We start from the raw sequence: 19,617 nt of genomic DNA on the forward strand, positions 1-19,617 counted from the left end.
TGGGAGAGAACAGGGAATGGAGTGGAAAGGTGTATATAGGGACAGAAGGAAGACTAAGAGTTGGTCAGGTAGACATCTGATAAGGGGTTAATATTCACAATATAAGAAAGAACTCTTACAACTCAATAGTAAGAAATTTTTTAACGGGAAGGTATGAAATAGACATTTTTCCAAAGATGACATACACATGGCCAATAAGCATATAAAAAGATATTCAACATCATTAATTATCAGGGAAATGAAAATCAAAACCACAATGAGAGGGGCACCTGGGTGGCTCAATCAGTTAAGCATCTGACTCTTGATTTTGGCTCGGGTTATGATCTCAGGGTCATGAGATGGAGACCCGCATCAGGCTCCATGCTCAGTGGGGAGTCTGCCTCAAGATTCTTTTTTCTTTTTTTTTTAATTTTTATTTATTTATGTTAGTCACACACAGAGAGAGAGAGAGGGGGGGGGGGGGGGCAGAGACACAGGCAGAGGGAGAAGCAGGCTCCATGCCCCGGGAGCCCGACGTGGGATTCAATCCCGGGTCTCCAGGATCATGCTGCCCTGGGATCAGGCGCTAAACCGCTGCGCCACCCAGGGATCCCTGCCTCAAGATTCTTGCTCTGACCCTCCCCACCTCTCATCCCCACTTGCTCTAAAATCAATCTTAAAAAAACAAAACACAATGAGATAGCACTTCATACTTGTCAAAAAGACAAGAAATAACTGCTGGCAAAGGTGTGGGGGAAAAGGGAACCCTCGTGTACTCCTTGTGGTACTGTAAGTTGGTACAGCCACTGTGGAAACCTTATGAAGATTCCTCAAAAAATTAAAAAGTCCATAAGCATATAATCCAGCAATTCCATTTGCAGTATTCATCTGAAGATAAAAGCACTAACTGAAAAAAAAAAAAAAAAACATTTTCACTGCAGTGTTATTTATAAGAGCCAAGATACAGAAACAAACCATCTATCAGTGGATGACGGGGTAAAGGTAGCACATAAAACGGAATATTATTCAGCCATAAAAATGGAACTTTGCTATTTGCGACAACACAGAATGACCTAGAAAGCATCAGGCTAAGTGAAATAAAACAAATATTATATGATCTCACTTGTATGTGGAAGGTTAAGGGAAAAAATGAGCTCATAGATACAGAGAACAGACTGGTAATTGGTTGGGGGGTGGTGGTGAACAAACGGGTAAAAGAGGCCAAAAGGTACAAATTTCCACCTCTAAAATAGGGGATGTCGTATATAGTGTAGTGATTGGTTAATATTGTACTATATATTTGAAAGTTGCTGAGAATAGTTGTTTTTTTGTACCAAGAGAGTAGGTCTTAAAGTCATTACAAGAAAAAAAATTTTTTTTCAGTATGTATGATGACAGATATTAACTAGACTTATTGTGGTGACCCTTTGTAACACTTACAAACATCAAATCATCACAGTATACACCCCAAATTAATAACGTTCTATGTCAAATTAAAACCTCAATTTAAAAAAAAAGAAAAAGAAAAAAAGAAACTGGTCAGGTGGCAGGGGACAAAGGCATTCCAGAGAGAAAACTGCATCCTTTGAGCCTCACCTCTCACTTGAAGTGTGGCAGAGCCATCTGTGCTCCTTCTGGGTAAAGCAGGACCAGCATCCCTTGTCACACTTCCTGGAGCTCCCTGTTCTGGAGTCCCTCTTCTGTGATTAGAAACATCTACTCTTTGGAAGTTCTTTTGGAATTTATGCTACACTCTGCCTTCATAAAATGCTTAGTCATTGGGTCTCGGTCAACCCCTGGTATTCCAAAGTTAAATTTACCTTTCTTCCTAGGATAGAAGGTAGCTCTTATCAATTCCTGCAACTTCTTTTCTTCAAGCTGCACACACCTAACTAATGTTTTGGGTCTCTATCCTATAGTGATCGTACCAGATTCTCTCAATACCTCCTTAAAATCTGTATCTTACACGGCACTTTGGATTCCAGATGATGACGCTCCCATGGAGAAGTGTTGCTTCTTTCAGCTTGTGGGATGCTCTGCTGCTGCTGCTGCAGAGATCACAGCTGCTTTAATAAAAAATGAGTTACTGATATACTGTTTTGGTCCAATCAACCCTTACTATCAGGAACTACTATGTAATAAGAATATGGTAATTGAATAATTATTGAAGTTCAAATTATTTCACTATGAAAAATAAAATGCTTTTTACAAAAGCACCTTCACCAAGGAACTAAAAGTGTCTAAAGAAAAAGAAGAGGCCCTATCAAAACTCATCACAAGATTTCATTCTTGTCTCCCTTTTCTATCTACAGATCAAGAAACTTAGTTTGATTGTATCTGAAAACTCAAGACATGTGAGTAACAGAATCATTCCTGTACTGAGATGAAGTCATAGCAAAAGAAAAGGACACAAGCATAACATGTGAAGGCATTTATGTCTAAAAGGCGGTGATCCAACCTTAATATAGAATTCCAAGTTAGTTGCCTAATATTAATTCTCTTCTTTATTACTGAACTACCTTGATTTCAGTCTAGGTAGAAATATACCCAGCTTAAAACAAAACAAACTCCAGGGGTGCTTGGGAATGGAGTTATGGAGTTCCTGGGTAGCTCAAGTCAGTTAAGCATCCGACTCCTGATTTCAGCTCATCTTGATCTCAGGGTCATGAGTTCAAGACCTGCACTGGGCTCCACACCTAAATAAAATAGACCACCTCCAAACTCTAAGTAGGAGTGGTTATGCAACACAGTTCTGGCCAATATGGAAATTGCTGGATTGAGTTTCTGGGGGAGTTCATTAAAAAGGAGTAGACTCAACAGGCACCCATGCTCTGACTTCATTCCTTTCCTGCTCGGAACTTGGATGGGATGGTAACACAGCAGCCCCCTTTTAATGAGGGAAGCAAAGGGAGAACGAAATCTGTACCAGAAGATGGCCGAACTGAAAGGTAGAATGAGGCTGGATCCTTCATGGAACCATGAAGATGCCACATGAGCCCTGGACTCCCAGATCCACACATTTTGTTACAGGGGGAGAATGATGGCTCTTATTACTCAGGTCCAGTCACTGGTCAGGTTTTCTAGTCCTCCCATTTGAACGCAAACCTAAACTGATACACCGAGCATGAAGCTGGCTAGACACCTACAGCAAACTGCTTCCTTATCACACTGTTGAACAAAGAACTCTCAGATATGTGGGGGTGTTCCATTTGGGTAATCTTCCAGGAGACCACGGCACTTTGTCATATTCCAAAAGAATCATACAGTGACTTCTCAAAACGGCATTATTCTAAACAAGGTGAAATCTTGAAAGCACCTCTCTAAGTCCAATTATCTTAAAAATCAGGCATCAAATGATTTCAATTTCCTAGGCTCCCTTCTAGGTCCTGCCCCAACACACGAATTCTGAGTTCTAATCATAGTACTGCTTTTATAGTAAGCCCCTGGCACCCAGTAACATCGAAGCACTTTTCCATACCTTTATACTCATCATTCTTAATGGCTGCACATATGCTATCACACCAATGTATCACAACTTATTTAACTCCCTACTATTCAAGAACGTTAGGAGAAACTGATGACTGCAGAGAGAAATCTAAGAATGAGGACACTGCTCCCAAGTCCATGTGCAGCCAGGCCATAACTTTCCATGGGAAGATCCTATTAGATATCAATTATTCTCAAGGTTTGAAATTCAACACTTATTCCACTTATCCAGAATGGCTCACATTCAGAATCTGGTGGTTAATCAGATAACTCTAAGCAGCACTGATCAGATACATTTTAAGTTGAATTTTATAGACCACTTATTAACATCAGAATTATGAAAAACCTGTGTTTTCTAGGAAAACACATTCAATCACATGGTAGGCCTTAGGTTTAATTGACATGGCCCAGTTTAGGATACTAAATGGCATGGCATTATAATCGCAGAAGAGGAAAAAAAAATCTCCACTGATTCTTAGGATGTTTCCTTTCAGTTATATTGTTGGAAGGAAACCAAACTCTAAGATTTGTCTTCTCCTTTGTAAGAGTAATAGGCATGTGGCCAGCCAACAAATACTCAGCACTTAATGTGCCAGGCACTGTTTTAAGTTGAATAGAAGCAGAAGACAGCATACCTGCACTCATGGTGTCTCATGCTGGTGGAAGAGATAGAAGTAACCGAGTAAATACTATGGTTTCAAGTGCTGACAAGGGCCATGAAATATACGAAGTAGGACAAACTACGAGAAAGTGAGGGGAGGGTGTGATCTGAAGAGGCCTCTCCAAGGAGGGGTCATCTGAGAAGACCTAAACGGTGTGAATGAGCCTCACTGTGGAAGAACCCATCAGAGCAGAAGACCCAAGGCTCAAATGAGCCTGGCATGGTCCAGTCAGGGAGATAAACAGGAGCAAGATCACAATCACCATAAGCCTTGGTGACCAAGGCAAGCAGTTTATGTTTTATTCTAATGGTCAGAGGCAGCTACTAAAGATTTTAGAGCAACCAAACAATCGGATTTGCCTGATATATGCAGAATCTCATTCTAGCTGCATGTAGAGGATAAATCGCAGGACACAAGAACAGAAATGAGTAGCCAACCATGAGGCTGTTTTCTGGACTCTTCCAGTTTGGCTCCTAGATGAACAGAAGTTCACTAGGTGAGAAGAGCATTTAATTTAAGCACACAGCTCCCAAACTGACAGCAGGTGCATGTACTGGTAGAGGAGGTCTGTTTCACTTACGTATGTGATTCATTTTTAAGTTTTCAACTTACCATTTCCCCCCATTCTTGTTCTGTACATTACGTTACTCTAAATCACCAATTCGTAATGAAAAAGCATAATTAAAATGAATTACCTTAATCTTAGTGCATCATTCAAATGTGGCAAATGCAAAGAGAGCAGACCTGCCTTTCTAATTTTAAGAACCTGCTGTGTGATCTCTTCTTTTTCAAGCTTCCCTGGTCTTTTGTGATTAATTTTAGTAACAGGAGAACGACCTGTTTAAGAACAAATGAGTCATGATACAGCTTAGTATCTAGAAACCTAAAATCACCCTCCTCCACAGAGAATATCATTTTCAAGTATGAAATCCTCATGTTTTAAACATTTATACTCCATGTTAACTCTACAAGGCTTCCAGCCTCAAAAGAGATGGGGAGGGATAGGCTAGGAACTCGCAATTGTAGAAAGCAAACATGCAAATTGCCTTCTGAAAGGTACTTAAGTATGTTTTATGACATAAAAAAACCCACCTATAGAAGTTTATAATCTGTGTAGTTCAAAACAGTCTTTCATTCAGCAGCTTCCTACCAATATAAATTTCTCATGAGCATGAAGAGCAACCTCTGAGTTGTGTATAAATTATCCATCCTGGCACAGTTGGGTATATAATGGATGTGCACCTAGAAAAGCAGTGGTCAAAATGGAAAGAAATCTGATTACTGCCACCTAAGGTAGCAGCGTTCTTGGCTATGTCACTTTCCTTCTTCAACTGCAGTTATAAACCTTTTCCAGATTAACTGTACAGTTAGCAATAATTTTAATGAATATAAATTCAAAATACATGGTGGACAAAACAAGGATTTCCTTTTAATAGGTTGTCTTTCCCATTAACCTTTTAACAGAAAAAAACAGTCAAGTAAAAAAGTCTGGTCACACAGAGAGCACAGTTCAATAGACATCTTGCATAATTTTGTTAGAGTCCCCCCCACCCCGCTCTCTCTCTATATATATATTTTTTTAAGTTCACTTTCTAAAGACAATAACTTAAAATTGATGGTGGTAACAATACCAGAAATGGCTGGTATTAATTCTGAGACAATCTTCTGGAACATATTATGGATATTTTATGCAAACCAAGGAAATTATTTTTATTTTTTTGAGGGGATCAGGGACTTCATTTCTTCTTCATTCAACAAATATTAATGATCACCTCCCAGGAGTCAGAAATCATAAGTATTGGGGATACAGGGATGAGTAAGATTTAGGGAAAATAGTATAATAGGATCAAAATAAGTCTTCCTGTGGTAAATTGTTACATCAATGACTAGAGTGATCCACCCTTCCCAGGATCCACACTGTGTATGCCCCCTATGATGCTTAAGTCTGTGTGTCAACCTGATTGGGCCACAGGGTGTCCAGATATTTGGTCAAATAATGGTGTTTCTGTGAGGGAGCTTTTGGATAACATTAACATTTAAATTGGTGGATGAGTCAAGTAGATTGCTTTCTCTAACGAAAGCCTAAACAGAACGAAAACACTGACAGCCTCCCACCCCCTAAAGCAAGAGTTCTTCCTATCCAAGGGCTATAAACTAGCACAGGGTTTTCTCCCCACCACCTATGAACCTCAAACAAAACACTGGCCCTTCCTGCATCTTGAGCCTGCTGGCCTCTGTACTGGAAATACCTATTTGCTCTCCTGGGTCTCTAGGGATCTTGAAACTTGCCAATTGCATGAGCCAATTTCTTAGAAGTCTATTTGTGTGATAAACAGATGCACAGCCTATTAGTTCTGTTTTTCTGGAGAATCCTGACTAGCCTACTTTCACAATGACTCTGGGCTTCACCACGTGACTTGCCTTGGCCGAGTGAGACGTCAGGAAACATAGTGCCGGCAGAAGCTTAAGCGTGTGTACATTTAGGCTTGCCCTCTTCAAAAACTATCAGCACCATGTAAGAAGCCTGTGCTACCCTCCTGAAAAGGCCAACATGGAGAACCAAAGCAATCCTGGCCAAGAGCCCAAGCTAAAAGCCAGTAGAGTCCTCTTGTGTGACCCTGCAGAGATCTTTGGAAATTGTTGACAGTGTTTAATGTGTGTATATATTTACATAAACATAAATATAATGACTAGGTTACCACTGGCTGACAACACAAAGGATGAACTAGAGGAAAGATAGTCCAGAGCCAATAAGACCAACTCATAGAACACAAAGGGGGCCTTTGTGGAGATGGCAGCTACGAACATGGAGAGGAGAGTCAGAAGCAGAGTCCGCAGAACCTGGAGACTGCATGGATGTGGGAGACAGAGGAGATGGAGGCAAGCCAAATGATTCTGAGGCTTCCGGCTTGGGAGACTGCACAGATGATCATCTGGTGTTATTCCAACATAGATTAGGAGGACAGGAATAAGTACTGGCTTGGGTAGTGGAGGAGATGCAGGGAGAACAGGCAACAGTAAAGAAAACAAGGATGGTGTTGTATATCTTGAGTGTGACATCCTCAACAAAAACCTGAGCATTCTTTCCACATCAAGGAAAATTACCTGGGGAATGAAATATATTCTTCTTGGAACCTAGCCTTTTCCCCTTGGTAAAACTCAATGTGTTTCAGGAATCAGATTATAAAACTAGAAATTTTGGATGAAGAATGATTAAAACGGACCTTCCCACTGTCCATCTCACCTCTTGCCGGTACCAGCCACCATGACTGTTTGCTCATGGCTCCTGGTAAAACGTAATAGAAACAGCTGTCAGAGAGGGGTACTGCCTCACTTGATTCATCAGTCTTAGCCACTATCAAAGGCATATACAGAATTCCTCGTTAAGTAGGCTCATCTAATTTTGTTTTTGGCCCTTGGTCTCATTGTAAATAAATGGATGGCACAGTGATAATGCTAGCTAGAAAATCCTCTACAAAGCTCCCTCTCCTAGCCCCAAAGAAATGTTCTTTCTCTTTTTGTCTACAGAGTCTCCTGCTGGAAATTTATTAAGCAGAAAACAGCCAAGGTGAGGAAGGTACCAGCTAATTGAATGGGACTCGTACTTCAGCTTGTAAAAGGGAGTGACTCACTAAAATCCAGGAACAAGCCTCAGGCATGAGCCAAAAAGCTCTCTGGGCTGGCTTTCAGCTTAGGGTAAAGCCACTTAAAACAAATCTTTCCAGAAACCTACAGTTCTGGAAAGTACTACCTTCCACCTTCTTGAGGAAAACCCAAACTAAGTCTGCAAACCACTCTAGGCTCTCACAGGGTCCCATCATCAGCCCTACATGCTCTTCCTTCACTAGTTCACTTTGTCAGCCTCACTTGTGAATGCTTTTTATTAATATCTGTGGAACTTATTTCAAATTTCTCTTACCATTTTAAAATTTCTCAGTCACCCTGACTCCACATTCTAGTCATGAAAATAGAGAATTTTCATTGGCAGAAAACCTGCCCCTTAAGTGGCTTTGCTGATCGACCCACTTGATATTGAGGAAAGAGAACAGGGTTGGAAGCAGAGGCTTGGTCCAAAGCTTAATCAACTATTTACAGCAAGTCATTTAGTCAACCTTCAGCCTCGACTTTCACATTTATATAATGGAATTAATAGATGCCTAGTATATTTATGTATGCTAGCCACTAAAATAATTATCTGAATAATGCTTATTCGTGTGCATGACTTCCAACTAAGAATAAGCTATTTGAAGACAAGGACTGTATTTCAACCTTTGTACCCCGCAGTACCTGGCAATAATAAATACCCAAGGAGCATTTAATGGTGGCATTTAGTAAATACAAAAAAAAGCACCAGACATAAGAGAGACTAAGTATACTATAGGTATATCATGATGTCACTACTTATACAGCAGAATTTCTAGCTCCAGGCTTCCAATGATTTCAGCTCTAGTAGTAGGTCCCTTAGACATCACCAACAAAGGTTCTCAGGAACAGGTTAATCTGGTTGTTTGTAAATCATGAACTGTCTGATATTACTAAGCCCTTGCACAGGTCAAGAAAAGTAATAAGGAAGCTATTGTACCAATTCTTATCCTAACCAGTCAAAAGCTATGGCCCAGGTCCACCATTTTCTAAAGTTGCAATACTACTTTAGACAATGATTTGAAATGGCTTGTGAAAAGTAGGAACATCCATCAAGTATGTTTCTCCCATCCCTCTCAAGGAGCCCTAATAATGCTGATGAAATACCCATCCATAGGTCTTGGGGAGATTAACAATCCACGTATAAATAAAAGTAAATAATTCAACCCCAGATACGTACAACTAATGGTCAAATTAAATAATCAGACGACCTTCCACTCTAGTTCAACAAATCTCTTTCGAATACCCATTCTGTGCCAGGCTCTGCACTGAACTCTTGCTTTTCAAAAGGAAGAGACACAGGAGGTCTCCATGAAAAATTTGCTGTGTAGGCAGGATCATGCAGCAGTGCAAGACTTTTTTTCCTAAATCAACATGGATATTAACTGGAAGTGCCCCTGAGGGACGACATGATGATTCCTATAAGCTTCACATGCAAAAATCTCCTTCAAAACAGATGTCTAGAAACAGTTTATAACTCTCCCAAGAAAATACTCTTCTAACCTTATCAACTTACCTTTTGGACCAAACCCTGTACCACTCACCCGAATCACTGCCCCTTGGTTCAGATCTGGCTCCAATGAACTTGGTTACTTACCCCAAATACTCTCAGAGGCTGACAATTTGCCAAGAGTGGAGATTTTGAGAAGAATGTGCTACTGGCCTTACATGCCATTCCAAGAGTGGAGTTCCAAAGTTGTTTGAATCCCAGCAACTTAAACCTTTGTATTGAGTTGAAAAGCCCCCCACCCGCCCCCCCGCCCCGGGGCACCATTCCCCCCCCACCCCCATGAGCCAAAACTTGTGAGCTAAAGACAATGGAGGTGCCACCACCCAGCTATCTCCTTCGGTACATTCGAACTGCGGATGCAAGGCTTTGAGGCTATTTTTAATTCCTAGCTAAATTAATTTGGCGCAAAAGTAGCAGGAGTCCCTTCCCTTGGAGGAAATACTTCTGTTACTGTGAATCTGGTACATAAAATAATCCACCCACTGAAGAGCAGAATTAGCACAGGAGTTTTTTTGTTGGGTTTGTTTCCCTGAAATAACTCCGTTTTAAGGTTTCCTGTGGCATCACAGCACGTGAGGAATGGTACCTGTGGGCGACCACAAGGGGTGGTTTCAGGACCCCACAAAAGGCTTCCTTTGTGGTTTGTCCACAGGGTATCTATCGGACCAGGCCACACAGAAGACAGGCATGTCTCTCCCTTGCAGGGGCTCCTTTTACAGGTCCTCTTGCTTACATGTGTCACCTGAGTTTATGTGCCACTGGATAGCAGCATTTGGCAAGAGACAGAACTCCCTTAAGCTAGCAAGAGAAACAGGAGAATACCAGTCCTACTGGTTTGTAAGAAATATTTTGAAAAGAAATCAATCTTAAAAATCTTAAGACAGCTCTAGGAGGCCTTCCTTCCATTTTCCATAAGGTGGTCGCTCTCTCCCTGCACCTTACACTCAACAGGATTTTATTTCTTCCTCACTTACAGCAGCTAGCCTATGCAATCTCATTATTTGAGAGTATCATTATTTGCATGCTTGGCTCATCTTTTTGGTTCTGTGTGTGTGTGAGGGGATGTACCAGGAGGGCAAGTACGTTCTTTACTTTCATATCTTCATAGCATGAAGCCCTCGGTAGGTACTCAAGGAAGGAATGCCATTTAGGGATGCAAACAACTTTAAATACCATCAAGTTCAATCTCCATATCAATAAATAAGAAAACCGAGGTCTAGAAGGATTTTCAGGGACTTGGCAGGGCAGAAATCCCAATTCCCACTGCAGAACTCTTTTGACCTCACTTGGCTGAATTTTAAATGCAACTTTTTAAGCACCTGCACCTTTCACAAATCTCCCTTTGTCAGTTCAGGAATAGATAAGTGTTTCAGGTAGAACTGGGTTTGCTCACAAAATTGTCTTATTTCCATATTAAATGTTAAAGCGTGCTTTGAGAAAATAGAAGATTCGCTAATTAAATTTCTACGTTTATTTTAAATGTTTTGAGTTTTGTTACAAATGAACCTCTGAAATGTTGAATTTTAAACAACTCGGCAGCCTTTTTTCATTTGCTCGGTTTCTAAGACACCGGAAAGAACTCAAGAACGAGAGGATTCTCAAGTCTGCTGTAATGAAGAGAAAATAATCTTGCAACCTGGACATACAGCCTTCCCCAGGTCCCAGCTCCACACCAGGTATCACTTTTGGCTTATACAGCCACTGATGTGACTGTTTCCAGGTTCACTCTAAGCATTTATAGTCAGTGCTCTTGAGCTTCCTCCAATGACTCGGTTTTACGGTCTTTGCAGACCTGACGATGTACTCAGATCAGAAGCAAGCTTCCCTGGCCTTTTAACAAGTTAATTTCTTCATTTATGCCCTTCTGAACATTCTGGCAGGCACTCGCTAACTCGTGATGCTGTCTGCGTGGATGCTGGTTGTCTCCTAGGTGAGGTACACTAATGACCCAGGAAGTTATTTTTACATTTCCTGAATACTGTTTAATTGCATGGCTCAGAGAGCAGAAGTACCAGGTACTACTACAGGTCCAGTTTCTCCCCAGACAGGCAAGGGCACTGGTGAAAAGGTGCAAGGCAAATCAACACAAACAAAAGGAACACAAAAGTACGGGAAGGGAATTGCCTAGGGTGGGGGCAGGGGGGCAGGTGTTAAGCCTTTGAACAGGTCAGCGCCTTCCCTTCTTCCTCAAATGCTCACAGATGCAGTGCACGGAGCAAATATTCCAAAGATCATGTTGAAAGAGTTATCTAACATTCGTGTGGTTGTATGCATATCCCGTAAAGACTGTACGTACTGAAAAGGTGTGGGTGTTTGTTTAGGGCTTTCAGGGCAGCACTGAGATTGGGAGGAACGTCTGAAAGGCTTGCTTCGCAGTTCTCTCCCCCTTAAGGCACATAAAGTTTGGCGGGGGGAATGAATAAACACACGCATACATCCTGGAAGACCTGAAGATGCCCGCTTCCCTCCTGCAGGGAGGGCTTCACGAACAGATGTAATTTGAGCAGAGACCGTTCTAACAGGCAGGAGTTCCGGACTGAAGGACAAAGCAGCTGAAATTTTAAAAGGTGAAGGGCAGGAGTCTGAGACAGTCGGCCCCTCTGGGACCGGCCCCCAGGTCCCCTCACCCCATCACGGCCAGAGCAAGGAAGAAGAAAAACATCAGCTCACATCAGAAAATCATCAGTGGCAGCTGAAGAAACAGAAGCACAGTCAGTTCTTCCCAAGAGCAGACTCGCACCCCCCACCCCACCCCAAAAGGCAAGGCTTGTCCATGTCCTAGTTCATGCCTTAGTGGGGACAGGGCTGGGGCAGCAGAAGGGACCTTAGCCATTTCTAAACATGGGCCGATTTTGTTTTCTTTGTCGTCTTACAAAATCTTAGATATGGGGCAGGGGTGCTGGGCAGAGCACCAGGCTGCCTTCTGAGGCCGCACCCCTGGCAAATCAGGTACAGGTACAAATCCTGTACCAGCTCAAAGTGCCTTTCCAACACAAAGTCTTACGTTTTCCTCCTCTGTCCTTGGCGTGCATGAGGTTGCACTTGAAGTCTCGGAGATGCTTGGCTTTTATCTCCAGACATATTGGGAGGGAGTGTCTGGCAACAGAACTCTCTGCATCCAGAGGGGGTAGGGAAGGAGGGCTGAGAACGGCCTGACCCATTCTGGGGCAGGGGTGGGGGTGCAGTAGGGGGAGATGGGGTCCTTCCACCCTTCAGCTGAACCCAGACACCCCTTCACCTCCTCAGTTTCCCTACACTTCTGCATCCTTGTAGCTAGCCTGCTCCTTGAGTCTTGAAGATGATCTCTGTTCCAAAGAGTTTTTAACTCTTTCCATATGGTTCCTTGTAATTGGGGCAGTGCTATTTCACACTTTTCACAGCACTTGTCCTTTCATCCTAAAGATTCAGGACCAGGTCCAATGTCTGTGCACTTCACACGGTCTGTCCCTCTTCTCTGTCCCCATGTGTGAATGCCCTGGGGTCTGCGGAGCTGGCATCATTAAGCAGCAGGTGAACTGTGTGCATCTTAAGCGTTTGCCACACACGAAACAAATCTCAATCTAAAAACTTTTAGAATTTCAGGGGAAAAAAATACAACTTAAGAGGAAAAAAACCTACGTATTTTGTGTTTCCTGATCCTTCCATTCCATTAACTGGCCTTTCCCATGCCTGTTAGCATTTTTCTAAATGTTTAAACAGAACTTTGAAGGATTACACGATGGTAATAGTAGCAACTTCTCCACTGACAGGACAATCAGACCACCACAGAAGACCCTCCTTCTTTCCTTTCACAGCCTCAAATCATCCACAAACCTCTTGGACACTCAAGAGTCATGTTGCAGTGTCCCCCAATCATTTACATCTTTTATATGATTTGTTCTCCTCATCTAAAAAATAAGGTTAACCTAGATAAGTCTTCACCACTCCTTTCAGCTCTATAATTCTAGGACTTTAAAATGTATTCAAGAAAGATAAAATAAAATCCTACCATCTCATCTCAGCTCTGTGTCCTGACACCTTCATGGTTTTCCAACTACCTCTCTGGTGCAGTTTAAGTCTGGGCACCTTGCAGATTTGTACAATAAATAAAATTGCCCTACACACAGACACACACTTCTCATGCCCCGGCTGCACAAAGCCCTAATCATCGGCCTCTTAAGGCCAACAACCAAAAGGCAAATTTTCTTCTTGGAAGAGAACGCACAGACTGTTCAAGTACTTTTTTTCTTCTCATATTAAAAAAAAAATCCTCTCTTATCTTCACTTTCACAGATATTAAGATGTGAGACAGACCATCTATAGCAGGTCAACACAACAGGGAGTAGGGGAAAACCTCAGAATGAACACATCAGCTCACAGGTGTGCATCCCATTGTATCTTACCAACAGACCATCACTAAGGCTTCCTGCCTGGCTTGGGGTTCTAGGAGTAGGGTGGCTACATAGCGATCATCAAAACAGGGTAAGAATTTAACAGGCATGAACTAATCTGTAGCAGGCATAAACCAAAACCTCCCCATGTAAACATGACAGTCCTGCACAAACTGGGATGTATATTAACTCTTTATGTGTAGTATCGAAAGCTTATAGAATTCATGACATAAGCAGAGAGCTAGCCTACAGCCCTTCTAGGAAATTGCTAGAACATCACCACCTGGTCGTCTTCCTCCTACTTCTCCTTCCTGCTTCTCCTTGGTCTTGCCTTCCCTCTTTTATCCAATCCACTAATGCTCTCTCCTGGACCCTAATCTCTTCTTCTCATTCTATGTATCCCGTTCTCTAGGCAAAATGATCCACACCCAAAGCTTAAAACTAACGAAAACCAGAGGAGGGGAATCTTTATCTTTAGGATACCCTCTACTTTCAACCTCCATACCTGCATTCATAAGACAATGGTCTTCTCAATGCCCGACTTAAACTACACATGTCCAAAGTGAAACCCTCGATCTGCCCTATCATCCTATTACTTCCCAATACATTCTCCCTCCATGGTCTTGATGGCCTCCATCCATTCACAGGTTTAGGCCTGAAGCCCGAGAGTTTTTCCTCAACATCTCCATCTCCCTGATCCCCCACCAATGGCCAAGGGCTCCTGATTCAGCTCCTCAATACATCTTGAATGAGTTCACTCTGCCCATCCACACTTCTCCTACCTCCCCCCAAGCTTCTGCCACCTTGCCCTCCATGCTGATTCTTCATCCTTTGGTATTTCCCCATTTTCACCCACCCCCTAACCTGGTCCATTTCCCATAAGGAAACCAGAGAAATCCTGTTACCGTACCAAAAGGATCAACACATTGTTCCTAATTTAAAGATTCTTTCTGGATCCTTACTGCTCCTAAGATTGTGTTCAAAATCCTTAACTACACATCTGATTACCAGCTTGCTCTTCTTCTCTCACACACTAAACTTCCCACATCAGGGCTTTCTCACTTGCTTTTCCCTTGGCCTGGAACGGTTTTTCATGGGGCTCCATATGCCCTAGCACATACACACACATGCACGTTTCCTTTGTGCTTGCCTATCTTGTTCCGGAAGCTTGGTTTAAATGCCATTTCTTTGGGAAAGCCTCTGATCACCCAGAGGAGGTCTCTTAGGTAAACACATTCAGAGAACGTTTACCCTATTTTAATTAGTGATATCTTCCATGTCTATCTTTCCCCATACTTTGTACTTAATAACAAGTATTTGGGGCACCTGGATGGCTCAGTTAAGTATCCAACTAGTAATTTTGGCTCAGGTCATGATCTCAGTGTCATAAGATTGAGTTCCACACTGGGCTCCATACTCAGTGGGGAGTGTGCTTGAGATTCTCTCCTCCTCTCTCTGCCTCTACCCCCATTTCCCTGTGTGAGCTTGTGCTCTTTCAAACAAATAAATCTTCAAAAAAAAAATACATATAGTACTTAAGCAAAAGAATGAAGAAGTGGAAGGAGGGAAAGAAGTCAGGCAATAACTACACCCCTATGGCCTGCCAATCCCCTATCACACCCCATTCCTGCTGGAGCTAAAATGGGAGAACAGAAGGATGGATTCAGAATAATGACCAAGGTGGCCAAAGAAACACCATGTGATGCTTGAGGCCAACTTTCAGGAAAGCTGGTACTCTTTATCTACACCTATTTTTAACTCTAGGATGCCAAAAATGTGGAAACAATATTCCTGAAAGAAGGGGAATGTGCAAGGGTCAGGTGGAGCACACTACTTTTTTGTATATAGGTGGGTTGTTCATGGACGTGGACCTTCTGGTCTGTGAAGACAGAAAACAGGATTATCTCTGAAGCTCCCACATTTTGAGCCTTTGCAGGCCATTGGTGGCTCTGAGCCCAAGGCTTCTGCTCTACGGCTTCCTCCAGCTTCTTAACCAAAACACAGCATGTTCCCAGGTGCTCAGGGCGCAACAGTAAGTTCCTTTGTTACATGTGCTATAAAACAACATAAATATGAACCCCTAAGAGCTCACCATGAGTATGCCCTCTTCAGAAAAGGGAAGAATTCAGCCCTGCCGGCTCTGAGAAAGCCACTTTGAAATCTGTGTTTCCTGATGGGAACAAGAGTCAAAGGTAGGAATCACACTTGGAGCACGTAATTTAAGTATTTGTGACTGAAGTGATCCAGCAAAAGCAATTCAGAATAGAAGTGTCTCCTCCTCAGGCCTTCCCTGCAAATTTCTTTTTTCCTGTTAAAGTATTTTCCATATAACAGCCCAATTTTCCACTCAATATATTTTAGATATTGGGATTTCCCAGGCCTCCTGGCTCCCACTCTCCTTTGCTGATCCCATTTTTCAGTAAACAAGAGATGCAAGAGATGCTCACTAGAGACAGACGGAATTAGGGCACAAATAAAATTACGTGTTCACACATGGGCAGCTTCAGAGATCAGTTGTTCAGTGGAACAGATGCTAAATTATTTAAATCAACAGCAGCATTTATGATAGATAATGAAAAGAAAGGATCTCATAAAGCAAAGTAGAAAGAGGCATGTTATGTTGGCCAAAAGCAAGGATAGTCCTATTAGTCAACCAACTGTTAGGGTGAACGGTAAAGGGTGATTTACTTTTGTTGTGAAATTTGTCAACATTTTCAGAAAAGAACCACACTGTGTTTGTGAAAGCTCTCACTATAAAGTTGGTGGATTTAGTCCATGTGGTTGCCCAGAGTGGAAGAGTACAAGCTAACAAATTCTCCTCTGACCCTGAAGTCTTCTTGCCATGGCTCAAAAGGACTATAGATCTGTTCGTTAGTACAAGTCAAAGTTGTACAGGACTCATTGACAAGTCTTCCCATTAAGGGTATGTGCCAAAACAACAGTTGTACAGGCATTAAAAAAAGGTGAAGTCACAAATCTCCATTAAATCAAATAACAGCTTCCAGACTACTTACATCAGTGTCGGGTCCCTTATCCGCACCCGGACAAGAAAAAGTGACAAATTCATGGCACCTCTTGTGAACCACAAAACAGCAAACTGGTGGAGAGAAAAAGAAAACTGAAATTAGTAATTTAACACACAAGCTTTGTTGTCCAAAACAAGACTATGTCCTATTAGAAGTCAGTTTAATTTCACTACAGACAGAATCTCAAACAGCAATCAGAAGGCATTTTATTCAAGACTCAGCTTGGTATTATTTGGATGTACAGATAATAGAACCATAAAATGCCATGTCTGACAGGGCCCAAGGAGACCTAAACACTAGTTTATTCTTTAAAGTTGAGGGAGAGAGAAACAGGGCCAAAGTTCATAAGACAGTTTCCCAAGATATAAAGCATCAATCTAAATTTAAACTACTTTGCACTGTCCTTTACCAATACACACACATGCATATAAAGATCTATACACATCATACCCTGTGGGGAAAATTAAAACATAACAGGTCATACCTAAAATTAAAACATAACAGGTCATACCTAAACATAACCACATACCTATCTATGTGGTTGCAGAACTTCCTCAGCAGAATTCTGAATTCAAAAAACTCATTGACACACAAACCTAATCTATAGAAAACACCCCTTTGAAATGGAAAAGAAAAAAAAAAGGTGAACACCTTAACACCTTCTTGTATGTCCTGCTTGTTCCAAATGTTGTCACCAGCTGAGGGGAGTCCCCACAATTTGATCCAATCTACTACATGGCATATATTTTCAGTAAGTTCAACATGGTTTTGATAAACATTCAGGATGGATCAATAAAAGAGCTGTTACAATTAGTAATCCCCTAAAGGGCTTTATGGATAATATAACGTGAAAGACACAAAAAAATAAATGACCTAGTCTGTCCTTTTTCAAAAGCCTGTAAGTTTACTGAAGGGTATGACCACTGTTCTTTGTTGAACAACCCACTAAAAAATAGGCCCACCTAAATACTGGGTAAGCCCTATCTTATGCTACCGAAGGCGGCTAGAGCTCCCCAGACTCTGGGCTCTTTTCTCCCCTCAACGATACCACAACTCCTTGCAAATGTGGCCACAAATTCAACTGAAGAGGGTCAGTTGTTTCAGTGAGAGGGGAGAAGATGGCAGGTTTGCTGAGAGCTGAGATCCCAAGAGCAGAGCAAGTATGAAGCTTCATGCTGAGAATGTAAGCAGAGGGCTTTGAGTAGCCATGAAGACATTCAAGAGGTTTCTCATAAGCATTGGCAGCAACTGAAAGATTTGACTGGGGTAACATGCACAAAAACAGCGCTTTAGAAGGCCAAATGGTAGCAACAGGAAGACTTTAATGGACCAGATTTGGACCATGAGGTCCAATTAGAAGCCTCTTGTCTAGTCTGCGAATGAAAGTAATTGCCCATCATTATTTGGTCTGCTAAGAAACGGAAATAATAAATGCCAGAGAAATTTCAGAATGGACTAGACCTGCCAACAGACCGGATACTTCTGAGCATCCTATTATGTATCATTTTGATGAGTCCCTTTCATATACAATATCTGAGTCCTCACAATGCTATGTAATACGCATCAATATCTATAGTTTACCAAACAGAAAATATCATTTCCCCCCTTCCTTCCACTGTGTCCTAAGCCATTGACAGGAACAGAAAAGATATGAGGCAATGCCAAGATTTTATACATGGGTGACAAGAAAAGGAGTATGTCAAAGGAATTACACTTAAAATAAATACATCACATGTAAATATGTGTGTGTGTACACATATATGTGTGTTTTAGATCTATAAAATAACCAGAGGGTGAAGATGTGGGTATGCCCTGTCAGGGTAATGGATAAAGGATGGTTGTTTTAAAAGTTTCCTTTTAAGATGGTCATAATACGATGTCACTAGAAAAATACTTCTTTTAAAAAAAATGTGGGTCTGGTATGAGCAAGCAGAGTCAGATATTGGAGAGAACCATCCATAGGAAGGGACAACTGAAGAGGTTTTGAAGAGCATCCTTCTGGAAGCAGAGATGCCCAAGTAAAGGGTTCTCCTTGGCTGCCTGCCCCGGCCATTGTACCTGTCCACCAGGAGGGCAGGAGAGGACAGTGAAGCCATAGAGAGCTAGCTCCCAACTGCCTCAGCAGTGCCAAGACACTGCAAAGGGCAGCACTTAGCTCCTCCAAGCCCTTAGAGCAGCTTTTTCACGATGTTTCTGCTAAAAGCATCTCCACTGCAACCCTCTCCAGGATGGATAATAAAGCAGAGCTGTGATGGCACAAATTAATCTCATCTGCTCACTCTCCCCAGGCACAAAGTCATTGCTCACTCACTAGAATTAGAAAGATAAATTACGAAAGGAAAAGGGTCACAGGAGCATTATTTCCTCATCTTAGTTTATTATGGATATGGTGTTTTGAAGGGAAAATGAGCATTCAGATTCCCTCTTTAATCGTTCAACACACTGGGGTTTTTGTTGCTTTTTTTTTTTTCTTCCTTTTAAACCACCTCTGCATTCAGGTGAACACTTAAGAAAACCTGTATTTATCAAATCCATTTGGATGGTTTTTTCTATCCATCCTTTCTATTCCCATTTACCTGTAAAGGCACTTATAAATCTCTACCCACAAGTATTTCTAACATATGCCTCAAAAAAAATCTCATATCCAGTTTTATCCCAAGAAGCTCCAGGCCCTCACTCTACAGTATATAATTTGCAGAAGCAGTAAAAAAAAAAAAAAAAAAAAGTCCCACCTACCCCCAAAATTACTTCCTCCTGACCTACCTTAGCTACCTCCTGCTCCCTCCTGCCTTACATGAAAGTCACATCTAGAAATGATTAGATTCACCCAACAGGAGGTGGAAAAAAGAGTCCTGTGAGAGCTGCTCATCCATGTGAGCTATATGGAGGATAAAGACCCTGTAAAGCCCGTTCAAAGATTCAAGATTCAGAATGGATGAACT

At 41.8% G+C, this 19,617-nt stretch overlaps 1 protein-coding gene across 1 annotated transcript in view; it reads right to left on the reverse strand.

Annotated features, from left to right (window-relative positions):
* PRKCA (protein kinase C alpha) overlaps positions 1–19,617 on the reverse strand; it is a 393,503-nt gene that overhangs the window by 223,775 nt on the left and 150,111 nt on the right. The window contains exon 3 of the mRNA XM_055301540.1: positions 16,664–16,746. Within this exon, the coding sequence (XP_055157515.1) occupies positions 16,664–16,746 (83 nt within the window). The remainder of the gene's footprint in view (positions 1–16,663; positions 16,747–19,617) is intronic.

The sequence above is a fragment of the Nyctereutes procyonoides genome, unplaced genomic scaffold, assembly GCF_905146905.1.
Source record: "Nyctereutes procyonoides isolate TBG_1078 unplaced genomic scaffold, NYPRO_anot_genome, whole genome shotgun sequence".
NCBI lineage: Eukaryota > Metazoa > Chordata > Mammalia > Carnivora > Canidae > Nyctereutes > Nyctereutes procyonoides.